The sequence below is a fragment of the Haemorhous mexicanus genome, chromosome 35 (assembly GCF_027477595.1).
Source record: "Haemorhous mexicanus isolate bHaeMex1 chromosome 35, bHaeMex1.pri, whole genome shotgun sequence".
NCBI lineage: Eukaryota > Metazoa > Chordata > Aves > Passeriformes > Fringillidae > Haemorhous > Haemorhous mexicanus.
Window position 1 is genome coordinate 749273 of NC_082375.1, and position 17862 is coordinate 767134.

A 17862-nucleotide genomic window follows, 5' to 3' on the forward strand; every position below is an offset into this window, starting at 1 on the left:
CGGTTGGCGGGAGCGCCCGTGGGTGGGCGGGGCCTTCCCGGCAGCCGCGTCACGTGGGCGCGCGGCGCTTCCGCGAGCGGCGGCGCGAGCGGGGCCCCCCCCCGCCCTTCCCCCACCCCCCCGGGACCCCCCGGGACCCCCTCGGGACCCCCCGTGACCCTCCGGACCCCCGCCATGGAGGACGGTGAGTGCCGAACCCCCCCGGGGGGGTTTCGGGGCCGTTCCGCCCCGGGTGACGTCGGGGGGTCGCGGGGTGAGGGGGGGGTGAGGGCCCTTTAAGGGGGGCGGGTTTAAAGAGGAGGGGGCGGCTCCTTGGAGGGGTTTTGGGGCGAGACCCCTCCCTTAAAGTGACCCCCGTGAAGTGACCCCATTTTATTGCGACACCCCCGTGATGAGACCCCTCCCCCGTTATTGTGACCCTTTTCCTTTAAAGCGACCCCTCCCCTAAAAGTGACCCCTCTAAAAGTGACCCCTCCCCTAAAAGTGACCCCTCCCCTAAAAGTGACCACTTCTCTAAAAGTGACCCCTCCCCTAAAAGTGACCCCTCCTCTAAAAGTGACCCCTCCCCTAAAAGTGAGCCCTCCCCTAAAAGTGACCCCTCTAAAAGTGACCCCTCCTCTAAAAGTGACCCCTCCCCTAAAAGTGACCCCTCTAAAAGTGACCCCTCCTCTAAAAGGGACCCCTCCCCTAAAAGTGACCCCCCCCCGTTGAAGTGACCCCATTTTATTGCGACGTCCCCGTGGTGAGACACCCCCCCCTTAATGCGACCCCTCCCCTTAATGTGACCCCCCCCACAGCGATGCTCCCCTCGAAGCCCCTCCCCCTGAAGCCCCTCCCCCTGAAGCCCCTCCCCCTGAAGCCCCTCCCCATTAACGCCCCCTTGCCCCCCCAGTGACCCCCCCGGACCTCCTGCCCTTCCTGCTGCAGGACTGGGGCGCTCAGGGTGAGTGGGGACACCCCGGGACGGGCGATCGGGGGGGGTCCCCGCGGGTCTGGGACCCCCCTGGGGGGGTGCAGGGGGTCTGTGGGGAGGGGGCTGATGGGACCCCCCCCCTCCGTGTGCCCCCCCAGAGGCGGGGGGGGCGGCGCCGTTCGTGGAGATCCTGGAGCAGCCCAAGCAGCGCGGGATGAGGTTCCGGTACAAGTGCGAGGGGCGCTCGGCCGGGAGCATCCCCGGGGAGCACAGCACCGAGAGCACCAAGACCCACCCCACCATCCGCGTGAGTGCCCCAGTGCATCCCAGTATAAACCAGTATAGACCAGTACCCTCCCTGAGCCCCCCCAGTGCCCCCCCAGTGCCCCCCCAGTGCCCCCAGCCCCGGGGAGCACAGCACCGAGAGCACCAAGACCCACCCCACCATCCGCGTGAGTGCCCCAGTGCATCCCAGTATAAACCAGTACAGACCAGTACCCCCCCAGTGCCCCCCCAGTGCCCCCCAGTGCCCCCCCAGTGCCCCCCCAGTGCCCCCAGCCCTGGGGAGCACAGCACCGAGAGCACCAAGACCCACCCCACCATCCGCATGAGTGCCCCAGTGCATCCCAGTATAAACCAGTATAGACCAGTACCCTCCCTGACCCCCCCAGTGCCCCCCCAGTGCCCCCCCAGTGCCCCCAGCCCCGGGGAGCACAGCACCGAGAGCACCAAGACCCACCCCACCATCCGCGTGAGTGCCCCAGTGCATCCCAGTATAAACCAGTATAGACCAGTACCCTCCCTGACCCCCCCCAGTGCCCCCCAGTGCCCCCCAGTGCCCCCCAGTGCCCCCAGCCCCGGGGAGCACAGCACCGAGAGCACCAAGACCCACCCCACCATCCGCGTGAGTGCCCCAGTGCATCCCAGTATAAACCAGTATAGACCAGTACCCTCCCTGAGCCCCCCCAGTGCACCCCAGTGCCCCCCAGTGCCCCCCAGTGCCCCCAGCCCCGGGGAGCACAGCACCGAGAGCACCAAGACCCACCCCACCATCCGCGTGAGTGCCCCAGTGCATCCCAGTATAAACCAGTATAGACCAGTACCCTCCCTGACCCCCCCAGTGCCCCCCCAGTGCCCCCCCAGTGCCCCCAGCCCCGGGGAGCACAGCACCGAGAGCACCAAGACCCACCCCACCATCCGCGTGAGTGCCCCAGTGCATCCCAGTATAAACCAGTATAGACCAGTACCCTCCCTGAGCCCCCCCCAGTGCCCCCCCAGTGCCCCCCCAGTGCCCCCAGCCCCGGGGAGCACAGCACCGAGAGCACCAAGACCCACCCCCACCATCCGCGTGAGTGCCCCAGTGCATCCCAGTATAAACCAGTATAGACCAGTACCCTCCCTGACCCCCCCAGTGCCCCCCCAGTGCCCCCCCAGTGCCCCCCCAGTGCCCCCAGCCCCGGGGAGCACAGCACCGAGAGCACCAAGACCCACCCCCACCATCCGCGTGAGTGCCCCAGTGCATCCCAGTATAAACCAGTATAGACCAGTAACCACCGAGGCCACTCCTGCGCCCCCCCCCAGTGTCCCCCAAGCCCCTCCCCACCACCTGCGTGAGTGTCCCAGTGCATCCCAGTATAAACCAGTACACCCCAGTAACAGCCTGGGGACCCCAGTGCCCCCATCCCCGGGGGGGTTCAGCAGCTGCCTCCCCCAGACCCATCCCAGCATCCCCATGAGCCTCCCAGTGCAAACCAGTGCAAACCAGTGCAAACCAGCGGGTGTCCCCCACAGGTGAACAACTACCGGGGCCCGGGGCGGGTGCGGGTGTCGCTGGTGACCAAGGACCCCCCCCACCGCCCCCACCCCCACGAGCTGGTGGGCAAGGACTGCAAGGACGGCTTCTACGAGGCCGAGCTGTGCCCCGAGCGCAGCATCCACAGGTGGGACCCCCCCCCCAAACCGGGGACACCCCCAAAACCTCGGGGACACCCCCACGGGGCGGGTGGGATGGCCCAAAATTGGGGAACCCCCCCCCCCGAAAAGAGCAGGTGGGATCACCTGTAGGATTGGGGAACCCCCCTATAGGGCAGATGGTATCTCCCAGAATATTGGGGAATCCTCTCCGCGACAGGTGGGATCACCCAAAATTGGGGGGGATCCATCCCAAATATGAGGAATCCCCCTACAAGGCAGGTGGTATCTCCCAAAATGTTGGGGAACCCCCCCGTACAGGGCAGGTGGGATCATCCAAAATGGGAGAACCCCCCCCAAAAAGAGGGGAACCCCCCCAAAAGGAGCAGGAGTACCCACTGTTTTGGGAAACCCCCCTACAGGGCAGGTGGTATCTCCCAGAGTACTGGGGAACCCCTGGGAGCACAGGTGGGACCACCCAAAAAATGGGGGGGACTCCCAAAATACAGGACCCTCCCAGGACTCCTGGGAACCCCCAAAATTTGGGGTCCCTATCCCAGAGCGTCCGGGGGGGACCCCAAAGTCCAGGTTGAGCCCTGACCCCCCCCAATTTTGGGGTCAGTTTCCAGAATTTGGGGATTCAGTGCGTGAAGAAGCGGGAGCTGGAGGCGGCCGTGGCCGAGCGGATCCGCACCAACAACAACCCCTTCAACGGTACTGGGAGCACTGGGAGGGACTGGGAGGGCACTGGGAGCAACTGGGGGGGCACTGGGAGTTACTGGGGGGGCACTGGGAGTTACTGGGGGGGCACTGGGAGTTACTGGGAGGGCACTGGGAGGGACTGGGAGGGGCTGGGAGCGACTGAGAGGGCACTGGGAGGGGATTGGGAAGAATTGGGGGGCACTGGGAGGCACTGGTTTTTACTGGGAGGGGGACTGCTGGGCACTGGGTGTTACTGGGAGAGCACTGGGGGTGGTCCTGGGGCTGCTGGGGTCGTCACTGGTGTGTACTGGGCTATACTGGTCCATACTGGGCAGTGCCAGGGGAGCAGCACGGGGGTGGGCACAACCTGAGGGTGTCACTGGGGGGTGCCTGGGGGCATTACTGGTTTATACTGGTTTGTACTGGTTTATATGGGTTTTGTACTGGTCTGTACTGGTCTGTACTGGTTTGTACTGGTCTGTACTGGGCAGTGCCGGCCGAGCAGCGCGGGGGCGAGTACGACCTGGCCGCGGTCAGGCTCTGCTTCCAGGTGTGGGTGAGGGGCCCGGGGGGGCTGCGGCCCCTCCCCCCCGTCCTGTCCCAGCCCATCTACGACAACCGTGAGTGGGGACACCTGGGGACACCTGGGGGACACCTGGGGGACATCCCTGGGACACCTGGGGACACCTGGGGACACCTGGAGACACCTGGGACCCCTGGGGGACATCCCTGGGACACCTGGGGGACACCTGGGGACACCTGGGAGACACCTGGGACCCCTATGGGGCACCTGGGTGACCCTGCGGTGACCCCGCGGTGTCCCCGTGTCCCTTGGTGACCCCGTGGTGACCCCTGGGTGTCCCCTGGGTGTCCCCAGGTGCCCCCAGCACGGCCGAGCTGCGCATCTGCCGCGTCAACCGCAACTCCGGGAGCTGCCGGGGCGGGGACGAGATCTTCCTGCTGTGTGACAAGGTCCAGAAAGGTGAGGGACACCCCGAAATGGGGACACCCCAAAATGGGGACACCCCGAAATGGGGACACCCCGAGACCGGGACACCCCAAGCCTGGGACATCCCAAACCGAGGACACCCCAAAACCTGGGATATCTGTGTCCCTGTCCCCATGCCCTGTCCCTGTCCCTGTCCTCACACCCTGTCCCCATGCCCTGTCCATGTCCCCAGCGTGTCCCTGTCCCCATGCCCCGTCCCCAGCGTGTCCCCGTGCCCCATCCCCTGGTGTCCCCGCATGTCCCCAGCATGTCCCTGTGCCCTGTCCCCGTCCCCTGGTGTCCCCAGCGTGTCCCTGTCCCCATGCCCTGTCCCCAATGTGGCCCTGTGCCCTGTGCCCGTCCCCACGTGTCCCAGCGTGTCCCCGTGCCCTGTCCCCTAGTGTCTCCCAGTGTCCCAGCGTGTCCCCGTGCCCTGTCCCTGCCTGTCCCCTGGTGTCTCCCGGTGTCCCCTGGTGTCCCCAGCGTGTCCCCCGGTGTCCCTGTGCCCCATCCCCTGGTGTCCCCTGGTGTCCCCACATGTCCCCATGTGTCCCCGTGCCCCGTCCCCCAGTGTCCCCTGGTGTCCCCGCGTGTCCCCAGTGTGTCCCTGTGCCCTGTCCCCTGGTGTCTCCCAGTGTCCCCGCGTGTCCCCCGGTGTCCCCTGGCGTCCCCAGCGTGTCCCTGTGTCCTGGTGTCCCCCGGTGTCCCCGCACATCCCCAGCATGTCCCCGTGCCCCATCCCCCGGTGTCGCCACACGTCCCCAGCGTGTCCCCGTGCCCCATCCCCCGGCGTCCCCCGGTGTCCCCTGGCGTCCCCAGCGTGTCCCCGTGCCCCATCCCCCGGTGTCTCCCGGTGTCCCCTGGCGTCCCCAGCGTGTCCCCGTGCCCCATCCCCCGGCATCCCCCGGTGTCCCCGTGCATCCCCAGCGTGTCCCCTGGTGTCCCCCGGTGTCCCCTGGCGTCCCCAGTGTGTCCCCGTGCCCCATCCCCCGGTGTCCCCTGGTGTCCCCAGCGTGTCCCCGTGCCCCATCCCCCGGTGTCCCCTGGTGTCCCCTGGCATCCCCAGCATGTCCCCATGCCCCATTCCCCGGCGTCCCCCGGTGTCCCCTGGCGTCCCCAGCGTGTCCCTGTCCCCATGCCCTGTCCCTGTCCCCATGCCCTGTCCCCAGCGTGTCCCCGTGCCCCATCCCCCGGTGTCCCCTGGTGCCCCCAGCATGTCCCCGTGCCCCATCCCCCGGCGTCCCCCGGTGTCCCCTGGCGTCCCCAGCGTGTCCCCGTGCCCGCAGAGGACATCGAGGTGCGTTTCTCGGCCGAGGGCTGGGAGGCCAAGGGCTCCTTCGCGCAGGCCGACGTTCACCGCCAGGTCGCCATCGTGTTCCGCACGCCGCCCTTCCGGGACCCCGCGCTGCGCGCCCCGGTCACCGTGCGCATGGAGCTGCAGCGGCCCTCGGACCGCCAGCGCAGCGCCCCCGTGGACTTCCGCTACCTGCCCCACCAGGGTGGGCCTGGGGAGGGGTCTGTGGGGTCTTTAGTGTGGGTTTGGGGGTCCTCAGTGTCCCTTTGGGGCATTCCAGATCAAAGGAGCTGCAGCTCTCCTGTGGACTTCCGCTACCTGCCCCACCAGGGTGGGCCTGGGGAGGGGGGCTAGGGGGGCTGTGGGGGGCTGCAGGCAAAAATGGGGTCTGTATTGTGGGGCTGGGGGTGATCTGGGGTCCCTTTGGGGCATTCCAGATCCCTGGAGCTGAGTTCCCATGGATTTCCTGTTCCTGCCCCACCAGGGTGGGCCTGGGGAGGGGTCTGTGGGGTCTTTAGTGTGGGTTTGGGGGTCCTCAGTGTCCCTTTGGGGCATTCCAGATCAAAGGAGCTGCAGCGCCCCCGTGGACTTCCGCTACCTGCCCCACCAGGGTGGGCCTGGGCGGGGGGCTAGGGGGGCTGCGGGGGGCTGTGGGGGGCCATGGGGTCCTTAGCGTGGGGCTGGGGGGCTCCGGGGTCCCTTTGGGCCCTTCCAGATCCCTGGAGCTGCAGTACCATGGATTTCCTGTTCCTGCCCCACCAGGGTGGGCCTGGGCGGGGGGCTAGGGGGGCTACGGGCAAAAATGGGGTCTGTATTGTGGGGCTGGGGGTGATCTGGGGTCCCTTTGGGCCATTCCTGGGTCCCTGGAGCTGCAGCTCTCCTGTAGACTTTAGATACCTGCCCCACCAGGGTGGGCCTGGGCGGGGGGCTAGGGGGGCTGCGGGGGGCTGTGCAGGGGCTACGGGCAGTTCTGGGTCTGTATTGTGGGGCTGGGGGGCTCTGGGGTCCCTTTGGGCCCTTCCAGATCCCTGGAGCTGCAGTTCCCATGGATTTCCTGTTCCTGCCCCACCAGGGTGGGCCTGGGGAGGGGTCTGTGGGGTCTTTAGTGTGGGTTTGGGGGTCCTCAGTGTCCCTTTGGGGCGTTCCAGATCAAAGGAGCTGCAGTTCCCATGGATTTCCTGTTCCTGCCCCACCAGGGTGGGCTTGGGGAGGGGGCTGCGGGGGGCTGCGGGCAGTTCTGGGTCTGTATTGTGGGGCTGGGGGTGATCTGGGGTCCCTTTGGGGCACTCCCGGGTCCTGCTCTGGTCGGTTTTGGGTCCTTCTTGTCACCCTGGGACCCTGCGGGGTCTGCTGGGGTCACTGGTGGGACTGGGAGGGGCCTGGGGGGGTTGCTGGGGGTCTCAGGCAGGTGACAGGCCTGACTGGGAGCTGACTGGGAGCTGACTGGGAGCTGACTGGGAGCTGACTGGTGTTACTGGTGCAGGGGACCTGCAGTGCATCGAGGAGAAGCGCAAGCGGACGCGGGAAACCTTCCGCTCCTTCATCCAGCGCAGCCCCCTGCCCGGTGGGGTCTGGGGGGCTTCGGGGGGGCCTGGGGGGATGATTGGGGTCCCTGGGGGGGGCTTGGGGGGATGATTGGGGTCCCTGGGGGGGTCTGGAGGGGAATCTGGGGGTCCCTGGGGGGAATTTTGGGGGACCCTGGGAGGGTTTGGAGTCCCTGGGTGGGGGTCTGGGGGGATTTGGGGTCCTTGGGGGGGGGTCTAGGGTGAGGATTTGGGGGACCCCGAGGGGGTTTGAGGTCCTTGGTGGGGGTGTCTGGGGGGATTTGGGGTCCCTGAGGGGGGTCTGGGGGGGATTTGGGGTCTTTGGGGTGGGTCTGAGGGGATTTGGGGTGCTTGGGGGGGGGTCTAGAGTGAGGATTTGGGGGACCCCGAGGGGGTTTGGGGTCCCTGGGGGGATTTGGGGTCCTTGGGGGGGGGGGGGTCTGGGGTGATTTGGGGTCCTTGGGGGGGGTCTCTGAGGATGTTTTGGGATCCTGGGGTAAATGGGGGTCCCTGGGGGGTACTGGGGGGGATTTTGGGGTCCCCACGGGATCATTTGGGGTCCTGGGGGAGGGTCTAAAGGGAATTTGGGGTTTCCTGGGGGAGTCCCTGACAGTGGGGACCCCCATTCCTCCCCCCCAGCTCCGGCGTCCGGCGAGTCGCGGCCCCCCCGGCGCATCGCGGTGCCCTCGAGACCCCCCCCGGCCCCCCAGAACCCCCCCAGTGCAGGTGAGTGGGGAACTGGGGGGACTGGGAGGGACTGGGGGGGACTGGGAGGGACTGGGAGGGACTGGGAGAGGACTGGGGGGGGACTGGGGGGGTCTGGGGTGGGGGCAAGGAGGGAAAACTGGGGGGGGAAATGGGGAAGGGGAAAATTGGGGGGGCAATGGGGTTGGGGGCAATTTTGGGGGGTCAGTGGGGGGAATTGGGGGGGGTCGAGCCCCTCCCTCACCCCATCCCCCCCCCCCCACAGCTCCCTCCTTCTCTTTCGGGGGTCCTGGGGGGCTCCTGGGGGGCCCGGCCCCCCCCGAGGCGGAGCCTCTGTCCGAGGCGCTGCTGCAGCTGCAGTTTGAGGAGGGGTCCCCCCAAATCGGGGGGGGGTCCGGCGGCGTGGCCCCCCCGTTGGATTTTGGGGCTCTTTTGGGGGACTCCCCGTTCCCCCCCCTGGACGCCATCAACGCCTCCGAGGTCCAGCGCCTGCTGGGCCCCCCCGAGCCCCCCCCGAGCTTCGGAGACCCTCCCCCGGATTTTGGGGGGGGGGTTCCGGAGCTGCCCGCCCCCCCCCAGGATTTCGGGGGTCCCCCGCCCCCCATGCTGATGTCGTACCCCGAGGCCATCGCCCGCCTGGTGCAGAGCCAGCCCCCGGGGGCGCCCCCCGAAATGGGGCTGGGGGCCGAGCTGGGGGGGCTGGGGGGGGCCGAGGACTCGCTGCCCTCCCTGGGGGAGCTGGACTTCAGCACCTTCCTCAGCCAGTTCCCCTCCTCCTGACTGGGAGCCACTGGGACGGACTGGGAGGGGCGGGCGCTGTACTGGGAGTCACTGGGAGGGTCTTAGGGGTTACTGGGGCTTACTGGGACTTACTGGGAGGTGTCTTAGGGGTTACTGGGAGGTGTCTGAGGGCTACTGGGGCTTACTGGGAGTCACTGGGAGGGTCTTAGGGGTTACTGGGAGGTGTCTGAGGGCTACTGGGGCTTACTGGGACTTACTGGGAGGAGTCTTAGGGGTTACTGGGGCTTACTGGGACTTACTGGGAGGTGTCTTAGGAGTTACTGGGGCTTACTGGGAGTTATTGGGAGGAGTCTTAGGGGTTACTGGGGCTTACTGGGACTTACTGGGAGGTGTCTTAGGAGTTACTGGGGCTTACTGGGAGTTATTGGGAGGGTTTTAGGGGTTACTGGGAGGTGTCTGAGGGCTACTGGGGCTTACTGGGAGTCACTGGGAGGGTTTAAGGGGTTACTGGGACTTACTGGGAGGTGTCTTGGAGGTTACTGGGAGTGACTGGGAGGGTTTTAGGGGTTACTGGGAGGTGTCTGAGGGCTACTGGGGCTTACTGGGAGTTACTGGGAGGTGTCTTGGGGGTTACTGGGGCTTACTAGGAGGGTTTTAGGGGTTACTGGGAGTCACTGGGAGTTACTGGGAGGGTGTTAGGGGTTACTGGCGCTTACTGGGACTTACTGGGAGGTGTCCTCGGGTTTATTGGTGCTTACTGGGAGGGCTTTAGGGGTTACTGGGATGCTTCTGGTGTTTACTGGGATTTACTGGGAGGCTTTCAGAGGTTACTGGGAAGCTTTTGAGGGTTACTGGGAGTGACTGGGAGGCTTTTGGGGGTTACTGGGAGGTGTCTGAGGGCTACTGGGGCTTGCTGGGAGTCACTGGGAGGTTTTTGGGGTTACTGGAAGGCCTCCAGTATTTACTGGGACTTACTGGGAGGCTTTTAGGGGTTACTGGGAGGTGTCTGAGGGCTACTGGGGCTTACTGGGAGTCACTGGGAGCTCTCTGCGGTTACTGGGAGGACGCCGAGTGCCTGCTGGGGGTTACTGGGAGCTACTGGGGAGCTCCTGGGGGGTCCCTGGGTGCCTTTGGGGGGGGTCCCCGCTTCGCCCCGCCCCCCTGGGCACAGCAGCCAATGGGAGCGTGCCCGCCCCTCCCCCCGGCATTAACCCCGCCCCCATGGAAGTGCCTTTGGGGGGGAGGGGAAAGCCCCGCCCCTCCCCCCCACCCCAATAAACGGTCTAAGGCCCGCGTGCGTTTGATTGACAGCTGAGGGGCGTGGCTTGGACACGTAGTTATCGCGAACGGGGCGTGGTTTTGTTTTCGAGGGCGTGGCTTCCTCTTTAGGGGGCGTGTCCGTTTTGGCGCTGCCTCCGCCGGGCGGGGCTTTAGCGGGAAGAGGCGTGGCCTCGTCCCGGAAGGGGCGGGGCGGGGAGCGCCGGGGAGGCCGCGGCGGAGCCGAGCGGGGCCGGGGCCGGGCCGGGAGCGGCCGGAGCGGGGCCGGGAGCGGCGGGAGCGGGGCCGGGCGGGACCCTCCGGGATCCCGCGGGGCCCCCCGGGGCCAGCGAGGCGGCGATGCCGAGCAAGAAGAAGAAATACAACGCGCGCTTCCCGCCGGTACCGGCTGAGGGGGGCCGGGGCCGCGGGGCGAGCGGGGTTACCATGGCAACGCAGAGGGCGGGGGGAACGGGGGTTACCGTGGCAACGGGCAGGGCGGGGTCACGTCACTATGGCAACGAGGGTGGGGTCATGAGGGTCACCATGGTAACGGAGAGGGTGGGGCGGAGCCTGAGGGGTGGGTGGGGTTTGGGCTGACGGGGTCGCACGTGGGGGGCGTGGCCTGGGGCGGGCGGGGCTCTGCAGGTGAGGGGGCTTCAGGTGAGGGTCTCAGGTGAGGGTGGGGCTCTCCAGGTGAGGGCCCAGGTGAGGGTGGGGCTCTCCAGGTGAGGGCCCAGGTGAGGGTGGGGCTCTCCAGGTGAGCACTCAGGTGAGGGCGGGGCTCTGTGCAGGCGCGGATCAAGAAGATCATGCAGACGGACGAGGAGATCGGGAAGGTGGCGGCCGCCGTGCCCGTCATCATCTGTATCCTCTGGCACACCTGGGCACACCTGGGACCCCACCCTGCACACCTGGGCCCCTCTGGGACCCCGCCCTGCACACCTGGGCACACCTGTGACCTCACCCTGCTCACCTGGGCACCCCCAACCTGCACAGCTCAGCCCTCCCAGGTGCTCCTACCTGTGACACCTGAGTCTGCCCATCCTGGACACCTGGGGGATGTTGGGGGGGCTGTCACCTGTGTCCCTGGGGCTGTCCCCTGTGTCCCTGGGGTGTCACCTGTGTCCCTGGGGGTGCCCCTGTGTCCCTGGGGGTGTCCCCTGCACACCTGGGGGTGCCCCTGTGTCCCTGGGGGTGTCCCCTGCACACCTGGGGGTGTCCCCTGTGTCCCTGGGGGTGTCCCCTGCACACCTGGGGGTGTCACCTGTGTCCCTGGGGGTGTCCCCTGCACACCTGGGGGTGTCCCCTGTGTCCCTGGGGGTGTCCCCTGCACACCTGGGGGTGTCACCTGTGTCCCTGGGGGTGTCCCCTGTGTCCCTGGGGATGTCCCCTGCGCACCTGTCCGTCCCTGCGCACCTGTCCGTCCCTGCACACCTGGCCGTCCTTAGCGTGCCAGCGCGGGCCCTGGAGCTGTTCCTGGAGTCGCTGCTGCGCAAGGCCTGTCACGTGACCCAGTCCCGCAACGCCAAGACCATGACGACGTCTCACCTGTGAGTACCTCACCTGTCCCCAGGTGTCCCCACCTGTCCCTAACTGCTTGGCACACCTGGGGCACTTCAGGGAGGTGGGGATGGGTCCCTGACACACTTGAGGCACCTTTTGGGGCTGGGTGTGGCCTGCTCCAGGTGTAGTGGGTGTGGCCAGGTGGGTGTGGCGTGTCCCGGGTGTGTCAGGTGTGGCCGGGTGGGTGTGGCCTGTCCCGGGTGTGTCGGGTGTGGCCGGGTGGGTGTGGCGTGTCCCAGGTGTGTCGGGTGTGGCTGGGTGTGTGTGGTGTGTCCCGGGTGTGTTAGGTGTGGCCGGGTGGGTGTGGCATGTCCCAGGTGTGTCGGGTGTGGCCGGGTGGGTGTGGCCTGTCCCAGGTGTGTCGGGTGTGGCTGGGTGGATGTGGCCTGTCCCGGGTGTGGCTGGGTGGATGTGGCCTGTGTCAGGTGTGTCGGGTGTGGCTAGGTGGGTGTGGCGTGTCCCAGGTGTGTCGGGTGTGGCTGGGTGGGTGTGGCCTGTCCCAGGTGTGTTAGGTGTGGCCGGGTGGGTGTGGCCTGTCCCAGGTGTGTCGGGTGTGGCTGGGTGGGTGTGGCCTGTGTCGGGTGTGTCAGGTGTGGCTGGGTGGGTGTGGCATGTCCCAGGTGTGTCAGGTGTGGCCGGGTGGGTGTGGCGTGTCCCAGGTGTGTCAGGTGTGGCCGGGTGGGTGTGGCGTGTCCCAGGTGTGTCGGGTGTGGCTGGGTGGGTGTGGCATGTCCCAGGTGTGTCGGGTGTGGCTGGGCGGGTGCGGCCTGCTCCAGGTGTGTCAGGTGTGGCCGGGTGGGTGTGGCCTGTCCCCGGTGTGTCGGGTGTGGCTGGGTGGGTGTGGCCTGTGTCGGGTGTGGCTGGGCAGGTGTGGCCTGTCCCAGGTGTGTCGGGTGTGGCTGGGCGGGTGCGGCCTGCTCCAGGTGTGTCGGGTGTGGCTGGGTGGGTGTGGCCTGTCCCAGGTATGTCGGGTGTGGCTGGGTGGGTGTGGCCTGTGTCGGGTGTGGCTGGGCGGGCTGTGGGTGTGGCCCGGCAGGTGTGGGCGTGGTCTGAGGCCCCGCCCACAGGAAGCAGTGCATCGAGCTGGAGCAGCAGTTCGACTTCCTCAAGGACCTGGTGGCCGCCGTGCCCGACATGCAGGGGGACGGCGACGACCCCCACGGCGACGGCGAGCGGGGCCCCCGCAGGTGAGCACACCTGGACGCACCTGGGACACACCCCGACACCTGGGGACACCCCTGGGAAACCTGGGGGACACCTGGGGACACACCCAGGTAGCTGGGGGATACCTGGGCACACCTGGGGATGCACCCAGGTACCTGGGGGATACCTGGGCACACCTGGGGACACACCCAGGTACCTGGGGACACCCCTGGGAAACCTGGGGGACACCCCTGGGAAACCTGGGGGACACCTGGGGACGCACCCAGGTAGCTGGGGGATACCTGGGCACACCTGGGGACACACCCAGGTAGCTGGAGGATACCTGGGCACACTTTGGACACACCCCGATACCTGGGGACACCCTTGGGATAGTGTGGGGACCCCGCTTGGGTACCTGGGCACACCTGGGGACACACCCAGGTACCTGGGGACACCCTTGGGATACTGTGGGGACACCTCTGGGATACTTGGGCACACCCCTGGGTACCTTGGGGACACCTGGGGACACCCTTGGACACCTGGGGACACTCCTGGATACTCTGGGGACACCTGGGGACACTCCTCGGTACCTTGGGGACACATGGGGACACCCTTGGACACCTGGGGACACTCCTGGATACCTTGGAGACACTTGTGACGTAGGGGGGGAACACCTGAGGGACCCCCCAGGTTCCTCTGGGACCCACCTGGGAGACCCTCACCACACCTGAGGTGGTTGGCAGGGGGGGCAGGAGGGGTTTTGGGGTGCGGGGGGGTCCCTGAGGGGGATTGGGGGTCTCTAATGAGCGGGGGGGGTCTGTAATGAGGGGGGGTGTCTAATGAGGGGGGGTCTCTAATGAGGGGGGGGTCTCTAATGAGGGGGGGTCTCTAATGAGGGGGGTCTATAGTGAGGGGGGGTCTCTAATGAGGGGGGGTCTCTAATGAGGGGGGGGGTCTCTAATGAGGGGGGGTCTCTAATGAGGGGGGTCTATAGTGAGGGGGGGTCTCTAATGAGGGGGGGTCTCTAATGAGGGGGGGGTCTCTAATGAGGGGGGGTCTCTAATGAGGGGGGTCTATAGTGAGGGGGGGTCTCTAATGAGGGGGGGTCTCTAATGAGGGGGGTCTCTAATGAGGGGGGGTCTCTAATGAGGGGGGGGTCTCTAATGGGGGGGGTCTCTAATGAGGGGGGTCTATAGTGAGGGGGGGTCTCTAATGAGGGGGGGTGTCTAATGAGGGGGGGTCTCTAATGAGGGGGGGGGTCTCTAATGAGGGGGGGTCTCTTTCAGGGGGCGCCGCCCGGGCAGTGGCCGCAAGAACGGGGGTCCCGGGGCCAAGGGGACCCCAAAACAGTCGGGGACAGACTCGGAGCAGGAGGTGGGGGGGATTTGGGGGGTCCTGGGGGGGATTTTGGGGGGTCCTGGGGGGATTTGGGGGGTCCTGGGGGGGGACTTGGGGGGTTCTGGGGGGGATTTGGGGGGTCCTGGGGAGGATTTGGGGGTCTTGGGGTGGTTTCAGGGGTCCTGGGGGGGATTTGGGGGGTCCTGCGAGGGGTTGGGGGGGTCCTGGGGGGGTTTTGAGGGGGTTCCTGGGGGGATTTGAAGGGTCCTGGGGGGAACTGGGGGGTCCTGGGGGGATTTGGGGGGTCCTGGGGGGGATTTGGGGGGTCCTGGGGAGGATTTGGGGGGTCCTGGGGAGAATTTGGGGGTCTTGGGGTGGTTTCAGGGGTCCTGGGGGGATTTGGGGGGTCCTGGGGGGGATTTGGGGGGTCCTGGGGAGGATTTGGGGGGTCCTGGGGAGAATTTGGGGGTCTTGGGGTGGTTTCAGGGGTCCTGGGGGGGATTTGGGGGGTCCTGGGGGGGTTTTGGGGGGTCCTGGAGGGGATTTGGGGGGTCCTGGGGGGATTTGGGGGGTCCTGGGGGGAATTTGGGGGTCTTGGGGTGGTTTCAGGGGTCCTGGGGGGGATTTGGGGGGTCCTGCGAGGGGTTGGGGGGGTCCTGGGGGGGATTTGGGGGGTCCTGGGGGTGTTTCAGGGTTCCTGGGGAGGATTTGGGGGGTCCTGGGGAGGATTTTGGAGGGTCCTGGGGAGGATTTTGGGGGTCCTGGGGGGGGGTTGGGGTTTCTGGCACCCTTTGGGGGGGCTTTGGGGATCCCCTGGGCATGGGGAGGGGTTTGGGGGTCCCCTCATTGTCCCCCCCTGCCCCCCCCCCCCCCCCCCAGGAGGACTCTGAGGACAGCGACAGCGACGGGGACGAGGAGACCCCGCAGCCCCCCCCGGCCCCGCCCCCGCTCACCTTCGCCAGGTGAGGGTGGGGGGGGTGGGAAACACCTGGGGAGGTTTTTGGGGTGGTCCTGACAACACCTGAGACCATTCTGGGGGGGTTTGGGGTGTGCCCCCCATCCCTCAGTCCCTGGGGGGGGGTGGGGAGGGGGTTTGGGGCGCCCCTCCCCCACCCGGGTCTCTTGGGGGGGGGTTGGGTGGATCGGGGGTGCCCCCCCCGTGTACCTGGGGGGGTTTTGGGGGGTTTGGGGTTTTTTTGGGGGGTCCCCCCCCTCACTGATGCCTTTTCCCACAGCCCTGGGGTCCCCTTCGCCCCCCTGGGCCCCCCCAGCCTCCCGGGGGGGCTCCCGGGGGGGCTCCCCCCGGCCCCCGGCCCCCCCCGCGCCCGGGAGGAAGAGGAGGAGGATGAAGATTACGATTCCTAGCGACCCCCACCCCCAATTTTACCCTTTTCTCCAGGATTTCCCCCCATTCCGGGCTCGGCGCCCCCTCCCAGTTGGGCCTTACTGGGAGCCGGGCCTGGCACCAGTCTGGGGGGCCTGGGGGGGACTGGGAGCACTGGGACCCCCCTCCCTGCCCCACCGGGGTCAGTTCCTGGGGGGGGGGGGCTCAGCCCGGGCTCCTGGGACCCCCCCGGACACACCCGGGACCCCTTTTTGGGGGTGGGGGGGCACAGGGGGGTCGGGGGTTGATTTTGGGGCTCTCTGGGGGCGTTTGCTGAGTCGGGGGTTTTGTATCGGCTCAATAAAGTTCCTGTTTCCATATGGATCCCCCCTCCCCAAAAAAACCCTGGGACCCCCCCAAAAAAACCCCTGGGACCCCCAAAACTCTGAGTTTTCCTCTAAAAAATTCTGGGACCCCCCCTCCCAAAATCCTGGGATCCCAAAGCTCTGAATCCTCTCTCTGAAATTCCCGGGACCCCCCGAATTCCCAGGACCCCCCGCAAATTCCCAGGACCCCCTCCCCAATTCCCATTTCCTTCCTCGACCGCCAGGGGGCGGCAGAGCCCCCATGGGACCCTATGGGGGATTATTGGGGGGGTCTGAGAGGGTTTTGGGGGGATTTTGGGGGGTTGTAGGGATTTGTAGGGGGATCGTGGGGGTCTCTAGAGGGTCTTGGGGGATTTCTGGGGGTCTCTAGAGGAGTTACAGGTACCTGGGGGGTGATGGGGGCATTTAGGGGAATTACAGGGGTCTGCAGTGGGGGAGGTCTTGGGGTCTCTGGGGGGGGTTTCGGGACCTGCAGGGGCACCGGGGACTTATAGGATCTATAGGGGGCTGCTGGGGGGGCTGTAGGACCCTAAAGGGGGGGGGTCGGGGGGTCTGGGGGGGGTCAATGAGCTCCTGTCGGGGTTCCCAAGGCCCTACAGGTGCTTTAAAGGGGTTTGTAGGGGTCCTTTAGGGGCTGGGGGGGGTCTGTAGGGGCTGGGGGGGTCTGTAGGGGCTGGGGGGGCTCTGTAGGGGCTGGGGGGGTCTGTAGGGGCTGGGGGGGTCTGTAGGGGCTGGGGGGTCTGTAGGGGCTGGGGGGGGTCTGTAGGGGCTGGGGGGGTCTGTAGGGGTTGGGGGGGTCTGTAGGGGCTGGGGGGGTCTGTCGGGGCTGGGGGGGTCTGTAGGGGCTGGGGGGGTCTGTAGGGGTTGGGGGGGTCTGTAGGGGCTGGGGGGGTCTGTCGGGGCTGGGGGGGTCTGTAGGGGCTGGGGGGGTCTGTAGGGGCTGGGGGGGGTCTGTAGGGCTCGGGGGCTCTGTAGGGGCTGGGGGGGCTCTGTAGGGGCTCGGGGGGTCTGTAGGGGCTGGGGGGGCTTTGTAGGGGTTGGGGGGCTCTGTAGGGGCTGGGGGGGTCTGTAGGGGCTGGGGGGGTCTGTAGGGGCTGGGGGGGGTCTGTAGGGCTCGGGGGGTCTGTAGGGGCTGGGGGGGGTCTGTAGGGGCTGGGGGGGTCTGTCGGGGCTGGGGGGTCTTTAGGGGCTGGGGGGGTCTGTCGGGGCTGGGGGGGTCTTTAGGGGCTGGGGGGGTCTGTCGGGGCTGGGGGGTCTTTAGGGGCTGGGGGGGTCTGTAGGGGCTGGGGGGGCTCTGTAGGGGCTCGGGGGGTCTGTAGGGGCTGGGGGGGTCTGTCGGGGCTGGGGGGGTCCGGAGGGGGGACACCAACAGTTGGGGGGGTCCCTAAGTGTGGGGAGGGGCTCGGGGGGTGCTGATCTATAGGGGTGTCCCCTATAGGGCCGCAGGGACCCCGGGCGGGCGGGCGGGGGGACCCAGCGGCGTCCGGACCCCCCCGCGGCGCTGGAATTCGCCCCCCCCGCCGCCCCCCCCCGTTAATCCCGGTGGCACCAAAAGCGGCGCTTTTGGCCTCGTTGTGTAACGGAGAGAGCGCGGGGACCGCGACGGGGACAGGGACACGGCCAGGGCCAGGGCCAGCACCGGGAGAGCAGGTGGGACACGGGGACAGGGCACAGGGGACAGGGGACAGGGACAGCACCGGGAGAGCAGGTGGGACACGGGGGACAGGGGACAGGGGACAGGGACAGCACCGGGAGAGCAGGTGGGACACGGGGGACAGGGGACAGGGCCAGCACCGGGAGAGCAGGTGGGACACGGGGGACAGGGGACAGGGACAGGGACAGCACCGGGAGAGCAGGTGGGACACGGGGGACAGGGGACAGGGGGACAGGGACAGCGGGACAGGGACAGCACCGGGAGAGCAGGTGGGACACGGGGGACAGGGGGACAGGGACAGGGACAGGGACACAGGGACAGGGACAGGGACAGCGGGACAGGGACAGCGGGACAGGGACAGGGACAGGGACAGCGGGACAGGGCCAGCACCGGGAG

At 67.5% G+C, this 17862-nt stretch overlaps 2 protein-coding genes across 4 annotated transcripts; both read left to right on the top strand.

Annotated features, from left to right (window-relative positions):
* The first annotated feature begins 111 nt into the window (after nt 1-111).
* RELA (RELA proto-oncogene, NF-kB subunit) lies at nt 112-10113 on the top strand. Of its 2 annotated transcripts, none has more exons than XM_059872291.1 (11): nt 112-184; nt 893-943; nt 1072-1220; nt 2705-2853; nt 3447-3538; nt 4018-4146; nt 4404-4508; nt 5801-6013; nt 7292-7372; nt 7992-8078; nt 8323-10113. In XM_059872291.1, exons 1-11 carry the CDS (start codon nt 175-177, stop codon nt 8835-8837), a joined length of 1581 nt encoding a protein of 526 aa, XP_059728274.1. In that variant the 5' UTR covers nt 112-174; the 3' UTR covers nt 8838-10113. The 2 variants fall into 2 exon arrangements, 1 of the variants encoding a protein (XP_059728274.1); XR_009490072.1 differs by lacking the exon at nt 112-184 and having other exon boundaries at nt 8323-8958; nt 8990-10113.
* Nucleotides 10114-10279: 166 nt separating this feature from the next.
* DRAP1 (DR1 associated protein 1) lies at nt 10280-15810 on the top strand. Of its 2 annotated transcripts, XM_059872292.1 has the most exons (7): nt 10293-10457; nt 10850-10922; nt 11515-11608; nt 12689-12808; nt 14051-14138; nt 14982-15064; nt 15338-15810. In XM_059872292.1, the coding sequence occupies exons 1-7, from the start codon at nt 10416-10418 to the stop codon at nt 15465-15467; spliced, it is 630 nt and encodes a 209-aa protein (XP_059728275.1). In that variant the 5' UTR covers nt 10293-10415; the 3' UTR covers nt 15468-15810. The 2 variants fall into 2 exon arrangements, with proteins under 2 accessions (XP_059728276.1, XP_059728275.1); XM_059872293.1 differs by lacking the exon at nt 12689-12808 and having other exon boundaries at nt 10280-10457.
* Nucleotides 15811-17862: the final 2052 nt, after the last annotated feature.